The sequence below is a fragment of the Bos grunniens genome, chromosome 17 (assembly GCF_055505025.1).
Source record: "Bos grunniens cultivar Pamir isolate PY7600 chromosome 17, Bosgru_T2T1.0, whole genome shotgun sequence".
Lineage (NCBI taxonomy): Eukaryota > Metazoa > Chordata > Mammalia > Artiodactyla > Bovidae > Bos > Bos grunniens.
Genome location: NC_141181.1, coordinates 61530258 through 61558178, shown reverse-complemented (window position 1 = coordinate 61558178; position 27921 = coordinate 61530258). Strand labels below are relative to the sequence as shown.

Genomic DNA, 27921 nt, shown 5'->3' with positions numbered 1-27921 from the left:
GTGGCAAGTTTCTTGGGTTAAAGCTTGAGCAAAATCTTTGTTGGGTCCCCAGTGACCAGCAACCAAAGGCCAGATACTCAGAATGACCAGGCAGATGGGTGTGGACATGTATTAATCAAATCATAAGTGATAGACACCCAATTTATACTGGCTTAAGCAGATTGGCTCATGTGAATGACATGCAGCTTCAGGCATGGCTGGATCCAGGTGCTCCAACAGAGACATCAGGAATCTGTAGACATAGATTCCTTGGGTGTCTTTTGTATTAACTTTATTCTCAGACAGTTTCTCCCCAGGTAGGGGCAAAGCTGACCCTAACAGCCCCAGACTGGCATCCTACCAATTTGGCAGCTCCAATGGAAAAAACTATCTTCCACCATTTCCAACCAGTATCCTAGGACTAACTCTTATTGACCCAGTTTGGAGTACCTGCCTATCATTGAACCAATTACACTGACTCTGATTGGTCAGACCTGAGTAGCAAGTCCCTTCCTGGCAGAGAGGGAGGAATCAAGCCACTCAAGTCATGTGGGCTGGGAGAAAGGGAGGGGCAGGTCCTGTCCCAAGGAAACATCAGAAAAAAGATGGATACAACTCCTGGGATACCCATCTTCCCTCTTGTCTGTTTATCACTCCCCTCTTTCTCAGCTGCCCCATCACTCTATTTCCTTGACTATTTCCACACCTTTCACGCTCCCATGTCTTATTTTGTTTTTTGCCATGTTTTTCCCCACACCTTACTCCATTTATTCTTACCTTTAGGCCAGTCCGCACCCAAGTTGGACTAGGTCTCTATTTCTAGTTTGCTCTGTGACCTTAAAGTCCTTTCTTGCCCTCTCTGTGCCTCTCCCACCACTTCCAGATTCTATCCTCAGCTGGAGCTCCCTGGAGATTGAATGGAGTAGCAGGCAGGCATAGGACAGGCAAAAGGACTTTTTAGGGGTAGGGACTCCTCACTTACTCTGTGCCCATGGCCTCCTCCCCAACTACAAAGCTATGCAGGATCCTTGCAAGTAGGAGAGGGACCGATTGCTGTCGCTTAGCAACTAGGCTGGCTCCTAGGAAACCAAAGAAGGCTTTGGATGCCAAGCAGGGTGGCAGAGAAACAGCGGGAGGAAACAAGCAGCCCCTGGGTGTGTGGGGGAAAGGGTCTCTGGATTTGGGGGACCTTGAAAAGGAGGGGTGGGAGAGGCTGAAACTTGGGTTGTCATGGCAACCAGAGGTAGGGGGTCCCTTCCTCATGCCTTTTCTTGGTCCTAGTGTGGGTAGGAGTGTTTGTTGAGTGAATGAGTGAGCTAAGCACTCTCCACATGTCATCTCATCCCTTGGCCCTGTAAGGTCAGTCTGTTATTACTCTGATTTTTCAGATGAGGAAATTGAGGCTCAGGGAGGGACAGTGACTTCTCCTAGTGTCACTCAGCCAGTGAATGGGAGAATCCAGGCTATGAACCCTGGCATCTGGTCTCCCATCCACGGGCTCCAGGGAAACAAAGGCTCCCTTTCCCTTCCTCACTGCACCTTTACCTGCTGCTTTGTGATGTTCAACTTGATCTTGCTGTGCTTCAGTTTCCTTACCTAGAAAATGTGGGCATAGTAATGTGTCCTCGAAGGGTAGCGTTAATCAAAAGGAAGATACCAGGTTTGGACGGACCTGGTGAAGGATGCTCTTTGCTAGATCCCTACAATGTACTATTTTGTTGTCTTGGAAATCAGCAGCATTTGAATTGTCTACCTTGAACCCTTTCCCCAAGGCTTGGGTCTTGGTCCTTAAGGGTTCTGTGACCCCTACTCCTTACCTCATCTGTCCTCAGGGACCTGGCCCCCCGAGACATCTCCGGCACGTCTGACCCATTTGCGCGTGTGTTTTGGGGCAGCCAGAGCTTGGAGACTTCGGTAAGTGGTGGAGCAGAGCTGGGAGACTGGGGCATTAAATGACCTTGGGAAAGCCACTTACCATTCTGAACCTCAGCCTTCCCATCTGTAAAATGGAGACAAGAATGGTCCCATTAGCTCTGTCTTCTCTCACTCCCTCCTCTCCCAGACCATCAAGAAGACTCGCTTCCCACACTGGGATGAGGTGCTGGAGCTGCGGGAGATGCCAGGTTCCCCATCCCCTCTGCGAGTGGAACTCTGGGACTGGGACATGGTTGGCAAGAATGACTTTTTGGGAATGGTGAGCACCCCCCAGACACCCTACATGGCTCACCACTGCCTCCAAGGGGGACTGGGGAGAAGAGCTGGGCATCCTGGAGCTCACTTGGAAGGGTAGATGTGACATTTGCCTTATCAGGTACCTTGGCCAGGCCTGAGTGACAGAGTCCCATGATCCCATTGGTGCAGGAACCTACCTAAGGTCATAGGGTGGGCCCAGATTCTTATTCCGGGATGAGAGTACCCAGGTTGACTGTGTGCTTCACTGTGCTAAGTGCTTCTCCAGCATCACTTCATTTATATAACCTTGATGGCCACTGTTAAGAGGCTGGGACCATTGCTGTCTCTATTTTACAGATGGGAAGACTAAGGTTTGGAGAGGTGAAGTGGCTTTCCCAAGGTCATATGATTAAGAAATGGCAGAGTCAGTATTTGAGTTCAGGTCTCTCTGAATCCAGAATCTAACTCTTACTCCTGGATGCACTGGGCTCAAGGTCTTTCTCTTGGAACTTCAGTCTCCCTATCTGTAAAGTGGGTATGATTTTTCTTGCCTCTCAGGAGTTTTGAGTGGATGTATACTCAGCATTTTTGTTTTGACAGTTTTTTTGTTTTTTTTGGCTGGGTCGCATGACCAGGGATTGAACCTGGGCCGCAGCAGTGAAAGCCGAGTCCTAACCACTAAGCCACCAGGGAAATGCTGAAGCTGCCAGTTTTTAAAAGGAGGCAAGATTAGAGTAAATAAGAGGGAGACTTGGTCATGGACCTCCCTTGAAATGACCACATGCTTCACCAAAGTCATCAAGCTGTGTAAAATGGTGCCGCTGCTTTGGAAAAATCTGGCAGTTCCTCAGTAGTTAGAGTTACCACGTGACCCAGCACTTGCACTCCTGGGTGTGTGCCAAAGAGAAAGGGAAACATAGCCACACACGACTCTACGTTAATGCAAATAGCAGCATCATTCATGAATAGCCAAAAGTAGAAACAGCTCAGACGTCTATCAACAGATGGGTGAAGAAACAAAATACAGTATATTTACTCAGCGGAATATTATGTGGCCATAAAAAGCAATGACATCCTGACACATGGATCCTGTGACATTCATCCTGACACATTCATCCACACAACATGGATGAATTTTGAAAACACAATGCTAAGTGAAGGAAGCCTGTCCCAAACTCCCCACATATTCCATAATTTCATTTATCAGTTCAGTTCAGTTCAGTCGCTCAGTCGTGTCCGACTCTTCATGACCCCATGGACTGCAGCACACCAGGTCTTGCTGTCCATCACCAACTCCTGGAGCTTACTCAAACTCATGTCCATTGAGTCGGTGATGCCATCCAACTATCTCATCTCTGTCGTCCCCTTCTCTTCCTGCCCCCAATCCCTCGCAGCATCAGAGTCTTTTCCAATGAGTCAGCTCTTCCCATCAGGTGGCCAACATCAGCCCTTCCAATGAACGCTCAGGACTGATCTCCTTTAGGATGGACTGATTGGATCTCCTTGCAGTCCAAGGGACTCTCACAGTTCAAAAGCATCAATTCTTCAGCGCTCAGCTCTCTTCATAGTCCAACTCTCACATCCATACGTGACTACTGGAAAAACCATAGCCTTGACTAGACAGCCCTTTGTTGGCAAAGTAATGTCTCTGCTTTTTAATAACTTTCCTTCCAAGGAGTAAGCGTCTTTTAATTTCATGTCTGCAGTCACCATCTGCAGTGATTTTGGAACCCCAAAAAATAAAGTCAGTCACTGTTTCCCCATCTATTTCCCATGAAGTGATGGGACTGGATGCCTTGATCTTAGTTTTCTGAATGTTGAGTTTCAAGCTTCAAGCCAACTTTTTCACTCTCCTCTTCCACTTTCACCAAGAGGCTGTTTAGTTCTTCACTTTCTGCCAAAAGGGTGGTGTCATCTGCACATCTGAGGTTATTGATATTTCTCCCTACAATCTTGATTCCAGCTTGTGCTTCATCCAGCCCAGCATTTCTCATGATGTACTCTGCATATAAGTTAAATACAAGAGAATCTATAAGGACAGAAAAATTAGTGGTTGCCAGGGACTGGAGGATGGGGAGTGTTTGCTAATGGATATAGGCTTTCTTTGGCCAGAGGAGCTGATAGAAAATGGTCTGAAATTAGTGGTGGTAGTTGCATAACCTGTGAATATACTAAAGCCACTGAATTACTTTAAATTGGTGAATTATATGGGCTATAAATTATATCTGTATAAAGTTGTTATTTAAAAAGAGAGGGAGGGTGGGACTTGACCTTCTGGACTATCTTTAAGCCTTTTGATAGATGCAAGTTTGTCCCTCAATGGAGCTGAAAATACACTCACTCCAGACATGCTGTGTCTAGCCGCTGTGTGACCTTGGGCAAGTCACTCCACCTCTCTGAGCCTCAGTTTCCTCAATTGTAGATTAAGAGCTCCCTGGAGGCCTTTGGTACCCTGGCAGGAGCTAATAATCGGGGACTGGGGGACGGACTGTTGCCATCATTGTGTTGATAGAACATGGTGGAGGAGGAGGAGCTGACCCTAGGTGGGCTTTGCCACCCCTCCTTGGGTGGGCAGCCTAACTCTTCTTCCAGGGCCCAGCGGGGCAGAGCTCTGCTGAGGGCCTGTGTGTTGCCCCACAGGTGGAGTTCCCCCCACAGGTCCTGCAACACAACCCGCCCAATGGCTGGTTCCGCCTCCTGCCCTTTCCCAGAGCAGAGGAGGATTCTGGGTAAATGTGGGTACACTGGGAGGAGGCTGGGCTGGAACCATGTTGGGTTCCGTCTTCTGCTCGCAGGCCAGTCCTTATGGGTGCCCACGTCAACCCACACGCTGTCACCAGGTCCCTTCATTCATTTAACAGACGCTTGCTGAATGTCTCACCATGTACGTCTACATGTGTCCAAATGAGTTCACCTTATCCCCATCCACCTGCAAACACATCAGTTCAGTCTGGTGTGTGTGCAGAATTTCTGGTCCCTCCACACCTGTCCACACACCTGTTCACACCATCCGTTCCTGTATCCATGTGTATACTGTATAACTGCCTCATCTTTCTACCTTGGCTGGATCTGTTTACACTGCCTGCCTGCGTCCATTCCCGTTTATACCCGTCAATACCTGCTCACCCCCTGTTTATACTGCCCACGCCTGTTCACACCTGCCCATACCTGTCTTGTCTGACAATTATCCATGCTCTTTACCGGCGCTCACACCTGCCTCTCTTGGCTCTCCGCCCCTGCCCGTACATACTTACGTTCCTTTTCCTGTGTTCTGGCCCCGGCCAGCGGGAGCTTGGGTGCTCTGAGGCTGAAGGTGCGCCTGACCGAGGACTCTGTCCTGCCCTCACGGTACTACCAGCCACTTAGGGAGCTGCTCATGGAGTCGGTGCTGGGGCCAGCAGAGGTGTGTGCGTCACTGAGGGGGTGTGTGGGGAATCTGGATCATGGCCACACCCTGCTTTGGGGTCCCAGGGCCCCAGGCCACCTCTCCTGCCTCCTGTCCTTGTGCAGGAGGATGCCGCCAGCCCCTTGGCTGTCCTGGAGGAGTTGACCTCGGGTGACTGCCGCCAGGAGCTGGCCACCAAGCTGGTGAAGCTCTTTCTGGGCCAGGGCCTGACTGGGCCCTTTCTGGACTATCTCACCCGGCGCGAGGTGGCTCGGACCAGTGAGTTGCCTGCATGACCACCCCCAGGCATCACTCCCCAAGGATGGGTCTGCAGAGGGTCTCAGAGAGAGATTTGGGGAGCTCAGGGAGAAGAGGGGCTGCTGTGTCTTTGTGTGTTGGGGTGACAGGGCCTAGGAACCCCCAGCCAGCTGGGAGCATGGTCTTGGGTTCAGGACCTGGTTTTACTACTCATGTGCTGTGTGACCTTAGGCAGCTCACTTAACCATTCTGGGCCTTTGTACCGTGAAAGGAGTTGATGTGGCAGATCTCCTCGATTCCTGAGGCTGAAAAGATCATGACCACTGCCCCCGCCCCCACCTTGGGTGGGTAGGGTGAGATGGATCCAGCCCCCTACATCCCAGCAAACGCTTCTCTCTGTCCTCTCAGCTGACCCCAACACCCTCTTCCGTTCTAACTCCCTGGCGTCCAAGTCAGTGGAGCAGTTTATGAAGGTGAGTAGGTGAAGGCCTGGGGGGCTGGTGGGCAGTCCGGCGGCTGCTTCCTCATGGGGACTCCCTTCCCAGTGCTTACTTGGAGCCCAGAGCTTGGCCGGCCTCAGGTGGCCCTGGGCAGCCGAGCTGGGGGGCTGCTGGCTGGCCTCACGCTGAGTTGCACCCCAACCCCAGCCCAGAGGCAGGTCTCCACCTCTCTCTGAACCTCTCCCTGCATGGTCCCCCCGCCCCCAGCTCATGGGCACACCACGGCCTCACCCTCAGCCCCACCCTGTGTGGTGCCCCCTGCCCCCAGCTCGTGGGCATGCCCTATCTGCATGAGGTCCTAAGGCCAGTGATCAACCGCGTCTTCGAGGAGAGGAAGTACATGGAGCTGGATCCCTGCAAGATGGACCTGGGCCGCACCCGGTGAGCCACACCTGAGGGATGAACCTGCCACAGCCCCCTCGTCTGCCTGTCAGACCTGTCAGGCTGGGTCTGTGCCTTCTGCCACCCCACCCCTCCTTCCTGCTTGGGAACCCTTATGTTCTACAGTCTTACAGCCTCCCCTGAGAGCAGCCAACCCCTTAGACCGTGTGGTGCGGTGGTTCTAGGCGGGACTCTGAGACATGAGTGCCTGGGTTCAAACCTCAGATCTGCCATTACTGCTGGGCAGGTTATTTCAAGCCTCGTGAATATCTACCTGATGGACTGTCGGGAGAGTGAACTGAGTCATATACACGAAGCCCAGCACTAACCAGTACTCCAGAAGTACTATTATTTCTATTATGGTGGTAGTGGTGGCTGAGGCCCCTGGGGGAGGGTCTGTGGCAGAGGTTGGCTTGCTGCAGTGCTTGATGACATGGGTTAGGGAGCAGGGCAATGCCAGGGTTGGGGGGTCATTCCATTTCTCCTGGGCTCCTCTTTTCTTTCCAGGACTTTTTCCCTCCAGCTCAAGCAGGTGGGCTTGTTCCTACCAAGCCATCAGAGCTGGCTGCTGGGCAGTCCACAGGGGACCATGGTGGAGGCAGGAAATGATCTTTCCTTCTCTTTGGGCCTTGCCCAGCAAGTGCTACCCACCCCTTCTGAACACCCGGGAGCAGGCATTAGGACCCCTTTTTACAGATGAGAAACAGCCTCAGAGAGGGGAGGTCACCTGCCTAAGGCTGCACAGCTGGGAAGTTGCCAAGTGGGGATTTGAACGCAGCCCCTGAGTAGAAGGGCAGAGTCCATCTGTGAAACCCCAAGGCCAGGGCTTTTCCCAGAATACCTGGCAAAGACAGTAGGACTCAGTGGGTGCCCGCAGGGAGCAGGGGCATCTGGGAACTGGCCAGGGCAGGGTGCAGACAGACTCTGAAACTGGCAATCCTGAGTTCTAATCTATGTTCTGCCACCTATTGGCAAGGGGACTTCTCTGAGCCTCAGTTTCCTCATCTGTTAAATGGGAACAATCAGGCTACTTAAAGTGACCTTGGTGGCTCAGAAGGTAAAGAACACACTTGCGATTCAGGAGACTTGGGTTCAATCCCTGTGTCAGGAAGATCCCCTGGAGAAGGAAATGGTTATCCACTCCAGTATTCTTGCCTGGAGAATTCCATGGACAGAGGAGCCTGGGGGGCTACAGTCCACGGGGTCACAAAAAGTTGGACACAGTTGAGTGACTGAGCACACCCCCCCCACACACACACGTGTATGTGCCAAGCAGTAGGCTGAGTGCTGAGTTTGTAGCAGGAAACAAATGGACACAAATCTGTCTTACTGGGGAAGACAAGTAATATTAATAAACAAAAGAAGACTCTTGCAGGTGATTAGTGAAATGGAGGGAAGTAAAGTGAGGGAGGGTCGTGGGAAGAGCCAGGGAGGTCACAGGGACAGCCTCACAGAGAAGGGGGTGTGGAATCTAAGGCTTGGAGGAGGTGAGGGAGGGAGTCGTGTGCAGGTCTGCTGGAAGATGTTCCAGGCAGGGGAAACAGAAAGTGCAAAGGTCCTGGGGCAGCAGTGCGTGTCTGGCAGGTCTGCACTGGAAATGCAGGGAACCCGGGTCCATGCTGGTGAGCAGTGGGACAGAGATGGCCTCTTTGAAGAGGACTTCCCACAGGGGGAACGGACCAGTAGGAGGGGGAGGCCATGGAGAAGGGATGAGAAGGTGGGTGCTCTCTGAGCTTAGTAGGGGCTGGCTTCTGAGGCACAACCCTCCGCTTGCTTCTCCAGGAGAATCTCCTTCAAGGGTGCACCCTCCGAGGAACACGTGCGTGAGGTCAGCCTGGGGCTGCTGACGGGCTACCTGGGGCCTATCGTGGACGCCATTGTGGGCTCCGTGGGGCGCTGCCCATCCGCCATGCGCCTCGCCTTCAAGCAGCTGCGCCAGCGTGTGGAGGAGCGTTTTCCCCAGGCGGAGCATGAGGTGGGTCAGGCGGTCTCATTGGGTAGATGGGGACACTGAGGCTGGGGAGGGGCAGTGGCTTGTCCAGGGCCACAGGGAGAGGCAGGGGAGGAGTGGGACAGAACCTGGGCCACCCACCCTGAGGTGCTGTGTGTCTTGGCAGAAGTGGGGACAGTGTTCTGGCAGGATCTGGGGCCCAGGGGTGATGATAGTGGTGATGATGAGGATGATAATAATAACAGCAGCTAACACTACATATATTGGGACTTCCCTGGTGGCTTAGTGGTAAAGAATCCACCTGCCAATGCAGGAGATGCAGGACACGCGGGTTTGATCCCTGGGTCGGGAAGATCCCCTGGAGAACATAGCAACCCGATCCAGTATTCTTGCCTGGAGAATCCCACAGATAGAGGAGCCTGGCGGGCTATAGTCCATGAGGTCTCAGAGTCAGATATGACTGAGCGACCAAACAACCACCACAACACTATATACTGCCCTGTCTAGGGGTCAGACTTTGTTTTACATATTTATTACCTCATCTAGTCTTCACATCCACCCTGTGAGGTGGATGCCAGTATTATCCCATTTTACAGAGGAGGAAACTGAGGCCCAGAGAGGTGAGGTGCTTTGGCTAAGAGTCGTGGACTCAAGGCTCAGCCTCCAGACTTGCAGAGGGAATCTCTCCCTCCCCCCATCCTCCTCCTCCTCAGACCTGAGCCGGGGCCTCCAACTGGGACGAGGCTGATTTACACTCCACACTGTGGGGCTCTTGCCTCGGCCGCTGGTGGAGGTGCTAAGTGGGACACATCCGCAGCTGGGGGCGGGGGAAGCGGGAGACCAGCTCCCCAGACAGCCTGGCCCTTGCGGGAGGAGCCCTGATCAGTGACACCCAAGTGTCCCCCAGGTCTCAGCCCCCATGGTGAGCGGTGGCCACGGGCAGGGAACAGAGACTTCCTCATGCCCACGAAGATGGAGGGGGCCAGAGAAACCCAAGCAGCCCCTCTCTCTGCCGCTCTGACACCTGGTTCCTCCTCAAGAAAGGAGGAAGTTAATGAGCTGACGTCAAAGGCTAAAGTTACCCAGGAACGTGGCGGGCTGGGGTGGGGGGCAGCCTAGGGGCAGTTTGGGGTTCCAGATCTGTGGGACCTCCTCCCCCATCTCTGAGCAGCCCCAGGGACCCAGCTCCTGGCAAGGCTCAGCGTCAATGCAGAGGTGCCCTGGAAACTTGGCACATACCCAGAGAGGGTATTGTCTTATGTGTGAATACAACCCCTAAATAAACACAGCAACATATTCTCGGGGGCTAAATATAGCTTGTGAATGTGATGGGTAGGTGAGGAGCCGTTTGGAGGGGGTCAGCGCCCAGGAGAGAGACACGCCTCTTCCCAAGTCCCCTCTGGAGCTAGGGGAACCAGCCTTATGCGCAGGTGGCCCAGGCCTGGGTCTCACACGAAGGGCCACCATGTTTTACAATTTGTGGAGGGCAGAGGCTGGGACTGGGGGTTGTGCAAGAAGCCAGCTGAACTGGGTTTGCTACCAAGCCTCAGTTTCTTCATCTGGAAAATGGGGATAGTAGTACTACCCCATGAGATTGCTTGAGGAATTGTGCAGGCTTGTGCAGGCTTAGTTTTTGACACCCAGTAGCTAGTGTTGAATGCAGGACAGTGTGATGAAGGGCAGAGTTCAAATTCTGCCTGGGTTCAAATTCCTGGCTCTGCCACTTATTGCTGTGTGACCTTGGGCAAGTGACCTTCCCTCTCTGGGTCTCAGTTGCTTCCTCTGCAAAATGGAGACACAGAACCTCCAAGGGTGAGTATTAAATAAGCAAATACATGGAGAAATATTTGGCCTGTTGCTATTCATGATCAGAAATCACAGATCTGGGTTTCAATCCTGCTTCCTCTACTCATCAGCTGCGTGACCTGGGGCAAGTCAGTTGACATCTCTGAGCTTCTGCTTCCTCAGCTGTGAAATGGGAATAATGATGATGCCTCTTTCACAGGGCTGTGCCCTTTGCACAGTGCTTGGCACAAAGCAGACTCTGAGGATGTTTGGCTAAGTCTGATGGTGCAGAATTGGTATTATTACTCCATTTTCCAGGTGGGGAAACTGAGGCCCAGAGAAGAAAAGCCTCCTTGACAGACCAGGATGGCCTCCTGAGCCATGTCCCCTTCTACTTCTTCTCCCTGTACCACCGATCCTTTGTCCTTGCTGTCCCAGTTTCCCCAACTGGGAAGTGGGTTTGGAGGACCCCTCTCACCTGCTGCTCCTCTCCGCAGGACGTGAAGTACCTGGCCATAAGCGGCTTTCTCTTCCTGCGATTCTTCGCACCTGCCATCCTCTCTCCAAAGCTGTTTGACCTCCGGGACCAGCACGCGGATCCCCAGACCAGCCGCTCACTGCTGCTGCTTGCCAAGGTGCAGGCAGTGGAGGGCTCCCCGCCAAATCCTGGGTGTTCTTAGCCAGGGAGGAGCATGGGAGGACCAAACTGGGAGGCCAGACCAACGGAAGACCCAAGTGAGGCCCAGAGAAATCTGTTTGACATGGCACCCTCAGCTTTTTAAAGATTAATTAGACTGCACCAGGCCTTAGATGTGCCATGTGGGATCCTTAGTTGCAACATGTAAACTCTTAGTTGTGACATGTGGGATCTAGTTCCCTGACCAGGGATTGAACCTGGGGCCCCCTGCACTTAAAAGCAAGGAGTCTTAGCCACGGGACCATGAGGGGGAATTCCCAGCTTTTCATCCAGAGTGTGAAGGCTTTCATTTTGCTCTCAATTCCCTCTTTGGAACAAAACCCCTCCCCTTCTGGGGGAAGGTGGGAAGCAGGCTAGCAGTCATTTACACTTTAGTATGAATCAGACCATCATTCACCAAGGGGCCACATTTGGAGGTTCTGATGGGCTCAGGTATGTATGATGAGATCAAGCAGTCCTGAATGAGGTTATTTGGGTTCTAGATGGGGGACAGAATAAAAGCACTGGGGATACACATCTGTGCGCAGAGAGGGACAGATATCTTTTCAAGCAGGTGTTTATATCACTTTCTCCTTTCATTGCACACTGATTTGGGAGCCAGGACTCTGGGGCTGTTCTGGGTCCACAGAGGCCCTTCCGCGCTGGCAGTGACCTTGGCCCTGGCAGCGCCCCCTGCTTCTTTGCTCCAGGCTGTGCAGAGCATTGGAAATCTGGGCCAGCAGCTGGGCCAGGGCAAGGAGCTGTGGATGGCCCCCCTACACCCCTTCCTGCTGCAGAGTATTTCCAGGGTGAGAGACTTCCTGGACCAGCTGGTGGAGGTGGATGGGAAGGAGGGTGAGTTCCCATGGCCCTGCTACAGCCAACTTGTCACTCTACGGGACCCTCAGGACCTACCCGTCCACCACCCCTCCCCAACCCCAGCACTCACCGAGACTGTGCACCTGTGGGTCAGCTAGTCAGTCAACGAACGCTTCCTGGTATATACTGTGTTAGGGCCCAGGGATGAACAGATGCAGGCCCTCCAGACTATTTCAGCCCCTATGGAGATATGAGAGGGGATCGTGGCATGGTACTTACTCCATCGATAGATATCTATTAAGTGCCTGCTATGTCCTAGACACCGGTCCAGGGTCTGGGGACACAGCAGTGGGTGGGTGAGACAGAAGAAGCTCCTGCTCATGTGGAAGTTTTATTCTAGTGGAGACAGCAGGCAGTAAACAAGATGAGTTAGCAAATCATATGGTGTGTTAGGAAGAGATAAGTGCTAAGGAGAAAAAATAAAGGAAGGAAGGGAATATTGGGCTGGGGGTGGCAGATCAGCCTTTTAGAGAGGGTGGCCAGGAATGGCCTCCCCAGGGTGATATTAGAGCAAAGACCTGAAAGAGAACAGAGAGGAAGCAGTGAGGATCCTGGGCAAGTGTTTCAGGCTGGGGACAGTGTGTGCAAAGGCCCTGGGGTGGACAGTGAGGGGGCGCCAGTGAAGAAGAATGAACGAGAGGGAGTGGAGGAGAGGTGAGGGGGCAGGTCGTGTGGGGTTGCTGGAAGGATTTAGGCTTTTACTTGGAGTAAGTGGAACCACAGGGTAGATTCATTTTATTAATATTTAAGTATTTATTTATTTGGCTGCGTCAGGTCTTAGTTGTGGCATGTGGGCTCAGTAGTTGTGCAGGCTTAGTTGTCCCGAAGCATGTGGGATCTTAGTTCGCTGACCAGGAATCGAACCTGTGTCCCCTGCATTGGCAGGTAGATTCTTAACCTCTGGACCCCCAGGGAACTCCCCATGGGATAGTTTTAAGCAGAGGAGTTAGGGATGAGTCTATATCATAATGTGGGGCCCAGGTCATGAAATACTTGGGTCCAAATCACCTAGGAGCACCCTGTGGAAATGTGGAGGCCTGGTTGTGACCTGGTGGGGTCCCTGTATGCTGGGGGTGGGGGGGCCTGTGTCTGGATCCCCTAAGGGTAGCTAGATCCAGGGCATAGTGACTAGCATCCAGTCACTCCCTGGACTGACTCCGTAAAGCGTGGCTCCTCCTGCTGGTGCCTGTACATCCCTCAAGTTGGAAAGGGATCACCAAGGCCAACTTTGGGGCCCCCACTCCCTGCCACCCCCATTCCCTTCCCCAGCCCTCAATAATACCATTCTCTTTGGAGAAAGTAGAGTCCATCTTATTCATCCTTCCGCCTCTCGGGGGGCCAAGAATCCCACTCCTCCATGAGACCCTCGGAAGGTGGAGCCTGGGTGGGAAGGGTTCCCAGTCCCCTCTTCCCATTTTCCAGAGGCTGGGGGCCCAGCCAGGGCCCTGGTCCCGCCCTCAATGACTGTCCGAGAAGGCTACCTACTCAAGCGCAAGGAGGAGCCTGCCGGCCTGGCCACACGCTTTGCCTTCAAGAAGCGCTACTTCCGGCTCAGCGGGGAGATGCTGTCCTACTCCAAGAGTCCTGAGTGGCAGGTGGGGCTCCAGCCCGAAGTGGAGGGACTTCCACGGTGGCCTCCCTCACAGTGCTGCCTCTTTGTACCCAGGGGGATACTGAGGCCCAGGAGGGGACAAGGACTTGCCCAAGGTCCCAAAGCAGCTTAGCAAACTCAAATTCCAAGGCCAGGCTCTGCTAATACCTGTGAGTCCAGGTGGGCACAGAACAGGTACAGGCAAACGCTTACACATACCATCAGATGATCTTCAGCATGTGCACCTGTGGTGGCTGGGACGTACCCACCCAGATGTGGACACTCCCAGGGCGTGGACAATGCTTAGCCCTCCTCAGCTGTTTCCATGCAGGTCTCTGCCCGCACACCATGCATGCTAAGTCACTTTGGTCATGTCTGATTCTTTTGTGAGCCTATGGACTGTAGCCTGCCAGGCTCTTCTGTCCATGGGATGCTCCAGGTGAGAATACTGGAGTGGGTTGCCATGCCCTCCTCCAAGGGATCTTCCTGACCCAGGGATCAAATCTGAGTCCCTCTTGTCTCTTGCATTGGCAGGCAGGTTCTTTACTACTAACCCCACCTGGGAACCCCAAAGGGGATGCTGTGGCTGCATGGGCTGGGAATTGAACCTGGGCCTCCCGTGTGGCAGGCGAGAATTCTACCACTGAACTACCCATGCACCCAAGTGCTATAGAGACTCACAGAAAATTGGATCTCACCCAAAGGTACATGCACTCATATCCAGGCTTTCGTTCACCCATCCATTCACCCATCAAGCACTTATCAAGTACCTACTATGTACCATGCAGTGTTCTAGGTGCTGGAGATACTGCAGTAAACAAAACACAAACTCCCTGCTCTCCTGGGGCTGCCATTCAAGTCTAGCTCAAACTGAGACACCCACGGGGATCTACCCATTTCTGTGTCTGCACACCCACAAATCATAACAGCTACCACTGGAGACGGTGTCCACACTTATTCTTTCTACTTTATCAGCAGAGTGTAGATTCTAGAGTTCAACTCCCTGTCCAGTTCTGGCTCCACCAGCTGAGAGGCCTCTGGAGGGTCCTTTATTCTCTTATGGCTCAGTTTTCTCATCTGTAAATTGGGAGGAATGATGGACCCAGCCTCAGAAATCTGTTGTCATGATGAAATAAGTCGGTGGGTGTAGAGTGCTTAGAACCACATCCCAAGTGCAGTAGCAGGGATTGCCATGGTGTTGGTGATGATGATGGAAACTGATGCCCAGAGAAGTGATCACTGCGAGAGTGATTGCGGGACTCACAGGGCCGACAAGTGGACACGCACATAGCACAGATGCACCAGGCTGACTGTCCCCATGCCGGAACACACCGCCCGCTGCACACACCCACAGGAAAGCTGTCCCCAGGCCCGGTCTCCCTGGCCCCTGGCCCTAGCCTGCCCTGCAGCGAGAGTCCTCTCTCCCAGATGCGCTCGTCCATCCCCGTGTCGCACATCCGAGCCGTGGAGCGCGTGGACGAGGGCGCCTTCCAACTGCCGCACGTGATGCAGGTGGTGACGCAGGACGGCGCGGGGGCGCCGCACACCACCTACCTCCAGTGCAAGGTGAGGCGCCGCCACCATGAGGGAGGAGCAGAGGGCGCCTCTGGGGTCCCAACCCATCTCTGACTGCCCCTCCATCTCCCCGCAGAACGTGAACGAGCTCAACCAATGGCTGTCGGCCCTGCGCAAGGCCAGCGCCCCCAACCCGGACAAGCTGGCCTCCTGCCACCCCGGTGCCTTCCGCAGCGGGCACTGGACCTGCTGCCTCCAGGCCGAGCGCTCAGGTGAGGGGGCAGGGCGGGCTCAGGCTCCGCCCTCCACACCTGTCAATCGCAGGGTGTCCCACCTCCGCCTGGGCTGCCCTGCAACCTTGAGCAAGTAACTTAACCTCTCTCTGCCTTAGTCTCCTCAAGTGTAAAATGGGCCGGATGATAATGTCCACCTTGTAGGGCTGCTGTGAGGATTAAATAAGTTGATATATGCAAAGCGATTAGAACGCTGCCTGTCACACAGATACTTTTTTTCAAGTGCCTACCAAATGCCAGGCTTGTTCTCAGGAAAATAAATGAATAACCAGACAATTGTAATACAGTGTTACAAATGCCAAGATGAGGCTTTTGAGATGCCAGTGAACCCTTCTGGCCCAGCCCCAGGGTAGGACAGCAAGAAGGGCTTCCTGGAGGAGGTGTGGCTCAAGTGTGACCTGTGAGAAGAGTAAGAGTTAAGTAGTGAAGTTGGAGAACGGGACAGAGGAAGAATGTTTCAGGCAGAGCAAAGACAGGCTGAAGGATCGAGAAAGGTCTGTGTGGCTGAGCCTAGAGTGTGGGAGGGGCATGGAGAGAAGGGAGGCTATTGCTCTGTTGGGTGAAGGCAGGGGCAGTGTAGCTGGAAGGAAGCAGTAGGTTTGAAGAGTGGTTTTAGAAGTCTAAGAGGCGGGGCTTGGCCATGGAGGCTCTGGATGGGGAATGCGAAGCTACAGATGATAGCGCTGTGTCGCCCCCAGCTTCCGGTTGCAGCCGCACGCACTCGGCCGTCACCCTGGGGGACTGGAGTGACCCGCTGGATCCCGATGCTGAGACCCAGATGGTGTATCGGCAGCTGCTTCTGGGGCGGGACCGGCTCAGGTGGGTCCCACCCCATGATCACCGGTTCATTCTTCCCGTGTACCTCTGATGAGCTTCTGGGTGGGGACAGGCTCTAGGGGAGGACTGTTGCCATCCTCAGGTGGGCTCTGATACAGAACTAGATCTTGGGACCTTTTTTTTTTTTCACTTTGGCCATGCCACACGGCATGTAGGGTCTTAGTTCCCCCACCAGGGATTGAACCCTTGCCCCGGGACATTGGAAGCTCAGAGTCTTAACCACTGGGCTGCCAGGGAAGTCCCATGGATCTTGAGATCCTCTGATACCCAGGACTCCCGAGACACAAGTGGATGTGTGTTCCCACCCCCTCTTGGTTGATCTCAGGGTCACTGTAACTCAGTGATGGAGATTTGTTCCAGCTTACAGTGTGAGTCCTGAAGCTGGCCTGCCTGGGTTCAAATCCTGGACAGGCTGTGTGAAACTTGGGCGAGTTGCTTACCTTCTCTGTACCTCAGTTTTCTCAGTCTGGAAAATTAGGGTACCAACAGTCCTTACCTCATGGGGTTGTCCTGAGGACCGAAAGAACTCATACAGGTAAAGCACTTTGTAGGTGCCTGGACACATCGTTAGCTTTCTATATAATAAAAATATGAAATATAATACCCTTTCTAATAATAAAGGGTAACAATTATTATTATGCTGTGCAACCTTAGGCAAGTTGCTTTAGTTCTCTCTGTCTCAGTGGTCATCTGTGTAATGGAGCTCCTAGTAAGTATCCACCTGTGTTTTGTGCTAATTAAATGAGTTTATACATGGAAAGGGCTTGGAATAGCATCAGACACTCTATGTTTGCTGTGATGATGATGGCAATGGTGATGATTTAGTGGGAACCTGTAATGTTTCCTTCAACCAGCAGAATTTCTGGGTTCGAGAGCAGGATTGGGATTCAGGGACCAGCCTGGTTTTCTCCCTCTTAACTTTCAGGATGAAATTCCTTGAGGATTCCAACATGGATACAACTCTGGAGGCAGCCACAGAGCAGGGCTCCAGTGCCATGGAAGGTAAGGGGATAAGGAAATCCCTTTTCTTTCTCTTCTCTGGTACCTCCCACAACTTGCCAAGAACCTCCCACCCTGGTCTCTGAGCCCCTTCTCCCTCACCCCCACTCTCCTGTTTGCAATCCACCAGCAGGTCGGGGAGCTGCATGTGCCCGGCTCTGGCACATTTTAGGATTCTTGGGGCACCAGGCACATCCAGAGTCTGAGGAAGCCACTGAACCTGAATTAGAGCAGCCTGCTGCGGCCTGGCTGAAACGCTATGGCCTCCTCTTCTCTCTCCCAGGGGCCTGTACTGATGCCCTGGCTCGGCAGAGGGAGGCCGCTGCCCGCCTGCTGAAGGTGCTCACAGACCTGGACCAAGCCCACGAGGAGTTCCAGCAGCAGGAACAGGGGAAGGTGGTTTCGGGCCCCCTGAGGCCCTAAGGAGATGCCAGAGTCAGCCTGGAAGGAGGAGGGAGGAGCCAGTGGGCCCTTCTCAACATCCCCCGGCCCAGGAATCCCCTCGTGGCTGCCCTGCACCTCACTGATGCTGTGACTTGCAGGCTCCTAGAGATATCCTAGTCCCATGTGTCCTAAGCCCGGAACCCAGGCGTGGAAGTCCTTTGGCTGGGGACCAGCCTTGCACTGAATGAATCTCTCCCTCTGGGTTGAGGCAGACTGGAGTGGATGGAATAAGGAATCTGACTTCCTTGGCTCACCTTGAGGTCTCTGCTTCACTGGACTGGCCTCTACCCACACTGACTAGGGCAGCCTGGTCCTGAGCCGCTAGATACAGCTGTACCTGAAGCCCTGACGCCCATGTGGCCTTGTTGCCCCAGACAGGCACTAAAATGGGCTCAACCCCTTCCTATTTTCATGTCTGCCAATCCCTGTAACCTCACTGATCCTCCTGAACCCTGTCCTTGGCCAAGAATCCTAACCACAAGCTTCTACAATCAGGGGCCCCCAGGAATAACTGAGGCTGAGAGCCCAGTGCCTGACCCAGACCCCTGAAGCCTGAGAGACCTCAGGCCAGGCTCTTTCCCTCTCTTTGAGCCTCAGTTTACCGTGTATAAAATAAGTGAGAGAGTTGATATGTGTGATTTTCAAAATGGGTTCCATGGCAATAGCGTAGGAAACAGGCAGAGATTTCTCAGTCGTGGTTCACAGATACCCTGTGGGAGAAGTATCAACTGGATACCCTATTCTCAGAGTATCTGCTGGAAATGCAGCTTCCTGGATCAACTGAATCAGAATCTGAGGAGCATGAGGGCAGGCATCAGGGCTTTCAGGTGATGTGGATTGCACGTGAGATTTGAGGATCACGGGGCTGGGCGATTTTATATTGAGGTGAGCTTTTGTTTGAGAATGAATCGCAGAAGTTAAAATGTTGGGGAATACCCAACTGGCAGGATTGGAAGGGTCTCCAAATATTCATTTCCCGTTTTGTATTAACTAGAGGGTAGGACAGAAACCTTAAGAACCAGGAAAGATGCGGTGCTATCCCAAAGGTGCCCAGCAGGGGTCGCCTGGAGCCGCAGCATTCACTACAGCCTCCCAGCCTCCTGGGATGTGAGAGGTTGATAGGAGACTTGCTGCAGATCCTGGGACAGGTCCTTGTCTCTTCCTAGACAGAACCTGGTCCTCCTCCCTGAGGGCAAAGACTGGGATTCTGAGGTTCTAGAAAGCCATCACGGCGTCTCCCAGCTCCCCCTTGTTTCCTGGAGGTTCCCAGCCTGAGTTCCTCATTCCTAGTCATTGAACCCGGGAGCTGCGTGCATTGCCTTGCACCTGTGCTTGAGTACTGAACTTCACCTTGTACCCTCTTGGGGACTAGGATTGGGAGGGTCTGCCTCTGCCACCATCACACCCCCAGGACAAGAGAAGCGTGGGGACCCTCCATCTCCAGCTGCCCTAGCCTGACAGGGACAGTGGTCTTGAGTCACCATTTTGTTGCAAGCTCCCCCATGGGATGGACTGAAGTCCCCCAGAAACAGAGCCACCCACGCCCCTTCTTGACAGGAAAAGACCCAGTTGAGGAGGAGAAAGACCATTTATTTCTCCACCCACAGTGGGACTGGTAGATTTTCAAAAGAGCAATCGCTGGCGTCCCTTTAAATCTTGGCTGACTTCCACCATGGCAGCCAATCAACAGAGGCGGAGCTGGTGAGTTGCCTGGGCAACAGGCCCCTGGTTGGCCGAGACTATCAGCCACCCCACTGCCCACTCCCGAGGAAAGGGAAATGGACTCTTTGCTGTCTGGTCTGCTTTTTAAACCTGCTGGCCTAAGCCAGGCCTGACTCGTCTCGCTCCTGAAGCCAGAAGCTCCAGCCTTTGGATCTTGATGTTAGGAGTGATTTGGTGGAGAGAATGGGGTGGGGAAGGAAGGAAAACAGTGCCTTTATCAGGGACAGACATAAGGCTCGGGGATGGGAGGGGAGGAGGTCAGGGTCCCAGAAGGATGAAGAGACATAAGCACAAAATAAGATTCTCCTAGTCTGTCTCCCTGTCCTGCCCTTTTGCAAAACTGCTGAATATCTGGGGGCTTCCACCCCGTGGGCCATCAGTGGGTGGCAGAGATGGGAGGATACTGAGCTTCCCAAATGCCCCCTTTTCTCCTGGAGCCCTATTGGGCCCCCAGGTGCTAGCCCTGAGTCCCCTGCTTGCAGACAAGCCTGTACAGATGCGATAGAGACACAGATGGGAATCCATATGCGGTATCACAGGGGTCTTTCTGTCTCTTCCCCCCCAGTCTGGGGGTAAGTAGAGGCACGTGGGTGTGCGTGCATGTGTTCAACAGGACACGTGTGTTTGTGTGAGGGGGTGGGGCTCTGTCTTTTTAGCAGGGAGGTTGCTATGGTTTCCGGTACACCCTTGCGACCCTCTCAGGGGAGCTAGGGTCAAGCCGGCTGGCCTGCCATCCTCCCATCATCCCAACTGCTACCAGCCAAATTCCCGGAACGCTCCTGGCTCCTCCTGCAGGCTCCTCCCCAGCCCTGAACCTGGGCCGCCAGGACACACCCGGCGGGCGGAGGGAGGCATGTGCCGGATCAGGGGCAAAGCAGGAGGGAAGGTGGGCAGCCTCGGATCTCAGGCCTTGGCCACAGCCTCAGACACACCCTGAGCTGTGAGCTCCGCCAGCACGTTGTCTAGGTAGCTAGCGTCCGGGTAGCCATGGCCCGTCAGGTTGGATCCAAACTCGGTCTTGTGGTGGATCTCATTCCACACCACGGTGTCCGACTCGCCTGTGGTGTTGGACGTCCCGATGGTGAAGATGAGTCTCCGCTCCCAGGCGGTGATGAGCAGCCGCAGCACCTGGAGGGCGGGGCAAGGGGCGGGGCAAATGGGGGCGAAGCGAGGAAGGGTCACAGGCAACACGGCCCACGGCTAGAGTCCCTCCCCGCCCACCCTGAGGTTACCCTGCAAGATTCCCCAAGGCCACCCGGTGTGCTCACTTCCTTCCCTAGACTGACTCCCACTCTGAGCTCCCCCAGTAAAACCCCTTTCCATGTTATCAGCCTATTTCTTTGAGGTGAAGAGTCTCAAACTGATGACCCTCAGCTGTATTTGGCTTGAACCTCACGCTGTGTTAAATAGCCGCTTCGTTCCTTCGTTGGCAGTATTCAAAAACCTGAAGGTTTCACGTGAAAATCAGAATTTCTGGCTTCTTTTGAAAAACAAAAAGTAAAAGCCGACACTCTTCTGGTATGGCGGTGAAGAGTCTAAACTGCTTGGGTTCAAATCCAGACTCCTGTGTGACCTCACTGTGTGACCTCGGACAAATGACTTGCCCTCTCTGAGGCTTTGTTTATCTCTAAAAAGACCTTGACCTCAGCGGGCTGGTCAATGAAATGAGGTTTTGAGGTCGCTGGCAGGGCTAGACACACGCACACTAGATGGCTATGGTCAGTGGTGGGGCCCCGGCCTGCTCCCACACACCCTTGCCCTTGCGGCACCCACCTTCCGGCCCTTCTCGTTGTTGGGCAGATAGCAGTGGCGTGGGAAGCCTCTTGCAGTGAACTTCTTGCCTGGGTTGGGGTGCTCAGGGCCCTGTGGGGAGGGGCAGCAGGGGGCTTGAACCACAGACGGCAGTGGGGAACCGCTGGCGAGTTCAAAGTCAGGGGCCTGAGGGCTCACCTGGATGCCAGTGGGGATGTCATAGACGATACGGATGGTCTGGGTGTCAGCGAAACCGGGCAGTGAGTGAGGGATGAGGTGAAACTCCATCTTCCCGGGCGGCTGAGTGCCCGTCTTCTCCCCGTAGATGGCCTTGCAGGTGGGGCACTGCAGGCTGCCATCCTGGGGCGGGGAGTGGGGGGTGGCTGTGAGGTTCCCAGGTGTCTGGGCCCCTCCCCAGCCCTCCTGTCTGCTCCCCCTGCCCGCCAGCCCACCTTGTTGCCATTGGAGTACATGGCCACGAGGCACAGCAGGTGGTACATGTGGCCACAGCGGCCCAGGCGGCCCACAAGCTCAGGTCGCACACCCTTGTGCCGAAGCACACCCTCGTAGCCAGAGGCCGTGACCAGCCGCTCCATGCAGATGGTGCAGTCCTGGGGTCGGGGGGAGCACAGAGAGGAGACTGAGGACTGGGGAGGGCAGGACACCCCCATGTCAGCACTGCCCCTCAGCAGGGGCCAGACCCTCAACCCCCCCAAGGCAGCAGACCGCCCCCTCTCTGGCCTCCATCTGTCAAAGGGAGGGGACACCCCCAGGTACTGAATTCAGGTGCATGGCAGGGGAAGAGATGGCTCCCTCACACTCCCTCCAGACATAGTCAAGGCTTAACTATCGAAAACAAAGCTTAAATACGTTTGGTGGAAAAAGATGGGTAAAAATAAGATGCAAAAACTGTTGATCATCAAAAGGTTGATAAATGTGATTCTGTTAAACATAGCATTGCTGTTTATCAAAAGATGCTGTAAAGACAGTGAGAAGGCAAACCCACAAACTGGAAGAAGAGGCTGAAACACACAGAACCTCACAAGGAGGGGGGTGCTGGGGTCTCCATCTCTGGAGGGGAGGCTGCCTGCCCTCCGCCCCTCCTCCTTGCCCAGGGGCTCACCTCATCAGGTGGGTTCTTCACCTTCTGCATGTACCTTCGAACCACATCTTCAGGGTTCTTACCTGCAAGGACAGAATTGGACTGGGCTTGACTGTACCCAGAGTCTAGCCCTGAGGGCAAGGCTCAAGACAGGGGTCTTGAGGGGTAGGGTCAGAAGCTGTAAGGGCTGGTGGGAGTCACATGTCAGGGGTTGCTTGAGGTTTTATGTAATCAGAGTTGGTGGTGGATGGGGCCAGAAGAGCTCAGATGGGTTAGCAGGGTTAGTTCAGGGGTCAGGGTCTAGCTTAGGAGGCCTACTCTTCTTCAGGTGCTTCTTCTTGGTCTTGCGGCACACCCCGGGCACGCCAGGCACGGGCTTGACGTCGCTCTTGCTCACCGGCGGTGGGTGCAGGATGGGCTTGGGGGCCCGGGTCAGGCAGACGGGCAGCCCCGCGGCGCAGAGCAGGATCCCAGTCATCCCTGCGAGACACCGAGCAGCGATAGTCAGGGGGCGGGGTGCTCATCCAGGCCCTGTCCACCCTGCTGTCCCATCGTCGAGAGGACCCTTGGGGTCTCTCCCCAGACTCGCCCACCTGGTGCACCCAGGAATCCTCGGATGGGTGGATGGGGTGTGTCCCACGGACCGTGCCCACTCAGCCCCACCCGAAGTTGAAGCCAAGTTGAGAGCCTTCTGCCGGCCCCGCCCACCCCAGAGTTGTAGCCCAATGGTAGGGGATGTGCCCTCTTGGCCACGCCTACCAAGGGGCGGAGTCAATGGGCAGACAGGTGGCGCCGCCACCTTGTGGGCCCCGCCCTTCTTTTCCGTCCTTGACTGGACCTCACCTGCCAGGGCCGGGTGGACTGGCCCTGTACCATTCAAGTTCTTCACCGGGAGCGCGGGGACCCTGAGAGGAGAAGAGAAGAGACTGTAGCCTCCCCAGACCAGATCAGGGGCCCCTGCTTTGCCTTCTGTCTCTGGCTCGTGGGCATGCCCTGACTCCTTTGTGACTGCCCCAGTCATCTAGAATGACCACTAGAGAATTCCATTCCTACTGACAGCCTTCTGTCAGTATTATCGGGTGGAGTGCGGCAAGGACCTCTGCCCAACACCCCGTGATAATGGAATGAACCCTTAGACTTAGTACTGACCCTCTCTCACTCCACAGCTGACCTCCTCCCAGGTGAGAGAAGTTGGCTCCCAACTGTTCCTTTTCATTGACTATTGTGTCTGAAACCCAACTATTCGTGACGTTAGCCAAACTTCTCTCAAAGTTTGCTGATACCCATAAAAGTTCTGGGAAAGAAGGATTTAGGGATCACCAAGGAGCCACTTCACTGTCTCCCACCAGGACATTCACAATGTATGTGAATGTATTAAAGGCTCTGATAAGTCCTGCATAAGGAAACAGGTTAGCTGTGGCTAATCCAGGTTTTCCAAAGACACTGGATGACGAACGTTTTCCCCCTCTGGAGTATTTATTGATGTCAGTTCTGGTGACTAAGGCATTATCCCCTCTTCACATGAAAAGGTCTCAGGAAAATGTAGCTTGCCTCCCCTCTTTGCTCTTCCTTCTGAAGAGATCTGGCTTTTGGCATCATTCAGAGCTGCTTTCATATTTCAGCTCAACCATTAAGCAGCTGGATGGAGAAGGAAATGGCAACCCACTCCAGTACTCTGGCCTAGAAAATCTCATGGACGGAGAAGCCTGGTAGGCTACAGTCCATGAGGTCACAAAGAGTTGGACACCACTGAGCGACTTCACTTCAACACAACAGCACATCACCACATCTCTCGTAAATGTGTTTCCTCATCAGTTAAATGGGGATAATATGGCACCTCCCTTTCAAGAAGATCCCTTGGAGAAAGGAATGGCTACCCACTCCAGTATTCTTGCCTTGAGGATTCCATGGGCAGAAGAGCCTGGTGGGCTACAGTCTATGGGGTCACAAAGAGTCAGACACAACTAAGCAACTAACATCTTCACTTTTTTTTTTTTTTATGGCACCTCCCTTACATATGCTGTGAAGAGTCAGTGAAAGTCTACACGTAAAAGGCTGAGCACATTTCCTAGTACCTACTACAGACTCATAGTTTTAACCATCATCACTACCATCATTGGGCTTCCCAGGTGGCACTAGTGGTTAAAGAACCTGCCTGCCAATGCAGGAGACATAAGAGAAATGGGTTCAATCTCTGGGTTGGGAAGATCCCCTGGAGCAGGGCATGACAACCCACTCGAGTATTCTTGCCTGAACTGAAAAGAGGTCAAACCAGGCAATCCTAAAGGGAAACAATCCTGAATATTCATTGGAAGGACTGATGCTGAAGCTCCAATACTTTGGCTACCTGATGCGAAGAGTCGACTCATTAGAAAAGACCCTGATGCTAGGAAAGATTGAAGGCAGGAGGATAAGGGGACAACAGAGAATGAGATGGTTGGATGGCATCACCAACTCCGTGGACATGAGCTTGAGCAAGCTTTGGGAGATGGTGAAGGTCAGGGAAGCCTGGCATGGGGTCGCAAAGAGTCAGACATGACTGAGCGACTGAACATCAACAGGCACCATCATATCACCATCACTGTGTAATCCTGGTTAATTTCACCTCTTTTGCACCTCAGCCCACTAAGTCATGGTATAACTTCTCACCATCTTGGAGAAGAAACCACTAAGGCATTGCAGTGATAAGCTTGGGAGAGTCACTTAACCTCTGTGCTCCTCAGTCTCCTTATCTGTAAAATGGGGATGATAATACATGTCAGGAGGGTTGAAGGAGGAGGCCTGCTGTGATCTGTGCAATACACCCATCTGAGTCCAGACTTCAGAGTTTAGCTTTGTGGGTGAACTGGTATCTTTCTGTGGATGGGCATGAAATCAGATGGGGAAGTTTTGATAAGGAGAAGGCGTGTAATGAAAGCCAGGGACAAGGGACTTCCCTGGTGGTCCAGTGGTTAAGATTCCATGCTCTCAATTCAGGAGTCCTGGGTTTGATCCCTGGTCAGGGAAGTAGAAGGAAGATTCCGCATGCCACAAGTAAGACCTGGCACAGCACCCCCCCCAAAAAAAGCCAGGGGCAGCCTAAAGGGTGAGGGCAGTGACAGCTGGGGAAGGTGCTGCTGCAGCCCACTTGGCATGCCTGCTCAGGTCTGAGCACGGTCAGTGCTGTTTGGACACCTGCCCTGGCAGGCGCAGTCGGCACCAGCGAGCTGAGGGGAAGGTGTCTTTAAGCCAGTGGTACACTTGGCAGGTTTGTGTGCTGCTTCAGTGGGTCCAGAAACACACACACACACACACACCCTTGGAACGTGGGCTATATATGCATGCACATGTATAGGGAACATGCCAAGTGCAATAGAACACAGCTTCATGCACACATGGAAAACACTGCACAGACCGGCACACACCCCTGCAAACATGCCGCCCCCTCCATGTACACACACACTCCAGGGATCACATGACAGTTACACGCACACACAAGTGTACCCACAACCCAGGAGGCCCACTTCCTATAGAGATACAGACACAGATACACGAATACTTGGGGAACGTGCCACACACTCTTGCACACAAACACACAGACACACACCAGGGAATACACACCATGCACACATACAGACACACCTCAGGGAACACACTCCATGAACGCACACAGGTCTAGACATAGACACACACTTCTACACAGAGAACACCACAGAAATATGTACTCACACACTCCAGGGAACACAGCACCCAGAAAAATACCCACGTGCAGATACCACAAAGACATTCAACTGGACAGGAGAAGCCGGGTGGGACAGACTGGTCCACACACTCTGACCTACACTCCCCCACAATGACATGCAGACACTTGGCTGGGAGGATCCCACTTTACACACACAGTAACACACACATGCACAGCACACAGCCGTCATTTTGTGCCTGCCCAGCGTCACAGGCTTACACCCAGTCAGCTGGGATACCCCTCCCAGACCCCACCCCTGAGGGGGTTGGCAGCGTCTGGAGCAGACATCGGGGTCTCCAAACACTCTGGTGACCTGGAGTCACTGAACATAGCTCCTGAGGGAAGTGGAACAGAGGAGAGGTACCATGGGGCCCCCAGGCTTGGGCAGCTGAGGTGTGACAGGGGAAAGATGCTGTGCCTCAGTTTCCCCGTGTGTAATGGGAATAGAGTCTTGCAAAGGTTCAATGGGATAAAGCATGCAAAGCTCATAGTCTGTTGCAGGGATGAGAGTGGGAATGTCTTGAGTTTCTCCTCCTTGCAGTCTTCCAGGACCCAAGGGATGGGGGGTCCATCCCCTCCTTCCTGGGATCTGTCATACTCCTCCAGGACATTCCTGAAGGGAGACCACCACTCTAATCTCATCCCCCTCCCCCATCCTCTTTTTTTGTTGTTCTTGGCCACACTACACAGCATGTGGAATCTTAGTTCCCTGACCAGGGATTGAACCCACACCCCCTGCTCAGTGGGACCACAGAGTCTTAACCACTGCACCAACAGGGAAGTCCCCCAGTCCTCTTATAAGATAGCATGGAGGCACATCTGGCTTCTCCTCTTTCTGCTGTCCTTTGAAACACTTCCATTGTATTATTGTTGTTAATATTATTGGCATGCAGATCTTAGTTCCCTGACCTGGGATTGAACCGATGTCCCTTGAAGTAGAAGTGTGGAGTCCTAAGCACTGGAGAGCCAGGGAATTCCTTAGAACACTTCCAATATAGACAGACTGTTAAGGTCCTCTACATATCCAGGGCTTCCCCATCCCCTCCGTTCCTTCCTTCCTTCCCTCCTATCTCATGAGAAAACAATCCTTCCCTCTCTCCAGGGCTATCTGTAAAATGGGTGGAAAGAAAAATATTTAGCATGAGGACCACCACTTCTTGTCTCCCACCTGTGGCAGACATCACTAATCCATCACAGCACTCTCTCGAGCCAAGCAGAATCATCAGCACAGATTTCCAGGGAGCCTCTACCAACCAGCAAGGACAGTTGGCTACCTCAGGTCTATATGAAGCACAAAGTCTGGTCTGGCTCATGACACTGGTCATGCTGAGCCTTTGGCCAGGGAGTTAGAAAGTGGGGTGAGGGGACCCCAGAAAGGGACTGTTTTAGATCTTAGCAGTCCTCCAATCTCTGGCACCCTTTAAAAACCACAGAGCTCTGGGTTACAAAAATCAGTCTTGCTCCTGGGAGGAGGGCTGTGAGTAAGGTGTGATGGTGGAGCTGTTTTGTATTTACCCATCGGCAAGCTGGGGGACAGTCCCCAGGTGGCCCCCAGCTCTCTCAATCTGCAGGCCCCTGCGAGAACCCAGGGTAGCAAGGTTCCCACGATGCCGGAGCGTGGGAACCACCCAGGCCCCCTTTTGATGTGGGATGCACTGTTTCCTCCCCGTCAGTCAGTGAGAACATCCTCCTGCCCTGGACAGGAGACCGCTGCCCGCAGGCCTCCGGGAAGGAGGGGCGGGCTTTCGCCCCTGGCTCCGCCCTCTTCGCCCCCCGCCCCCCTCCGCCTCCCCCCCCCGCCCCCCCCCCCTCCCCGCCAACGCCCCGGCATGGCAAAGGGTCAGAGGAGCCCTGCAGGCCTGAAACCTGTTCTGACCAGAAGCCAGGCCTGGCTGACCCAGGGCAGGGATGGGTCCAATGCCTTGCCCATCTCTGCTTCAGATTCTGTTCCTCCTGTACTCTCAGTCCCTGCTGGCTCT

The 27921-nt window shown here is 53.7% G+C and overlaps 2 protein-coding genes across 13 annotated transcripts in view; one reads left to right on the top strand and one right to left on the bottom strand.

Annotated features, from left to right (window-relative positions):
• The window catches only part of RASAL1 (RAS protein activator like 1), a 32754-nt gene extending 14482 nt beyond the window's left edge, over positions 1–18272 (top strand). For 3 of the 11 annotated variants that reach the window (XM_086348069.1, XM_086348068.1, XM_086348066.1), the window contains 16 exons: positions 1812–1893; positions 2042–2173; positions 4792–4880; positions 5437–5554; positions 5662–5815; positions 6203–6267; positions 6563–6675; positions 8458–8650; positions 10909–11046; positions 11798–11942; positions 13389–13561; positions 14986–15123; positions 15209–15344; positions 16064–16184; positions 17128–17204; positions 17485–18272. In XM_086348069.1, coding sequence (XP_086204195.1) covers positions 2096–2173; positions 4792–4880; positions 5437–5554; positions 5662–5815; positions 6203–6267; positions 6563–6675; positions 8458–8650; positions 10909–11046; positions 11798–11942; positions 13389–13561; positions 14986–15123; positions 15209–15344; positions 16064–16184; positions 17128–17204; positions 17485–17624 — 1878 coding nt within the window. In that variant the 5' untranslated portion in view covers positions 1812–1893; positions 2042–2095 and the 3' untranslated portion in view covers positions 17625–18272. Of the gene's footprint in view, positions 1–1811; positions 1894–2041; positions 2174–4791; positions 4881–5436; positions 5555–5661; positions 5816–6202; positions 6268–6501; positions 6676–8457; positions 8651–10908; positions 11047–11797; positions 11943–13388; positions 13562–14091; positions 14262–14985; positions 15124–15208; positions 15345–16063; positions 16185–17127; positions 17205–17484 lie in introns of those variants that run through there. The other 8 variants (XM_086348071.1, XM_086348067.1, XM_086348070.1 and 5 more) reach the window with 5 other exon arrangements.
• A 942-nt stretch (positions 18273–19214) lies between these two features.
• Positions 19215–27921, bottom strand: part of DTX1 (deltex E3 ubiquitin ligase 1) — a 38906-nt gene continuing 30199 nt past the window's right edge. The window contains exons 4-10 of one of the 2 annotated variants that reach the window (XM_086348077.1): positions 23065–23126; positions 22540–22701; positions 22243–22304; positions 21572–21730; positions 21318–21479; positions 21141–21230; positions 19215–20495 (exon numbers count right to left, since the gene is read on the bottom strand). In XM_086348077.1, the coding sequence (XP_086204203.1) occupies positions 20271–20495; positions 21141–21230; positions 21318–21479; positions 21572–21730; positions 22243–22304; positions 22540–22701; positions 23065–23126 (922 nt within the window). In that variant the 3' untranslated portion in view covers positions 19215–20270. The remainder of the gene's footprint in view (positions 20496–21140; positions 21231–21317; positions 21480–21571; positions 21731–22242; positions 22305–22539; positions 22702–23064; positions 23127–27921) is intronic. The other variant, XM_086348078.1, reaches the window with a different exon arrangement.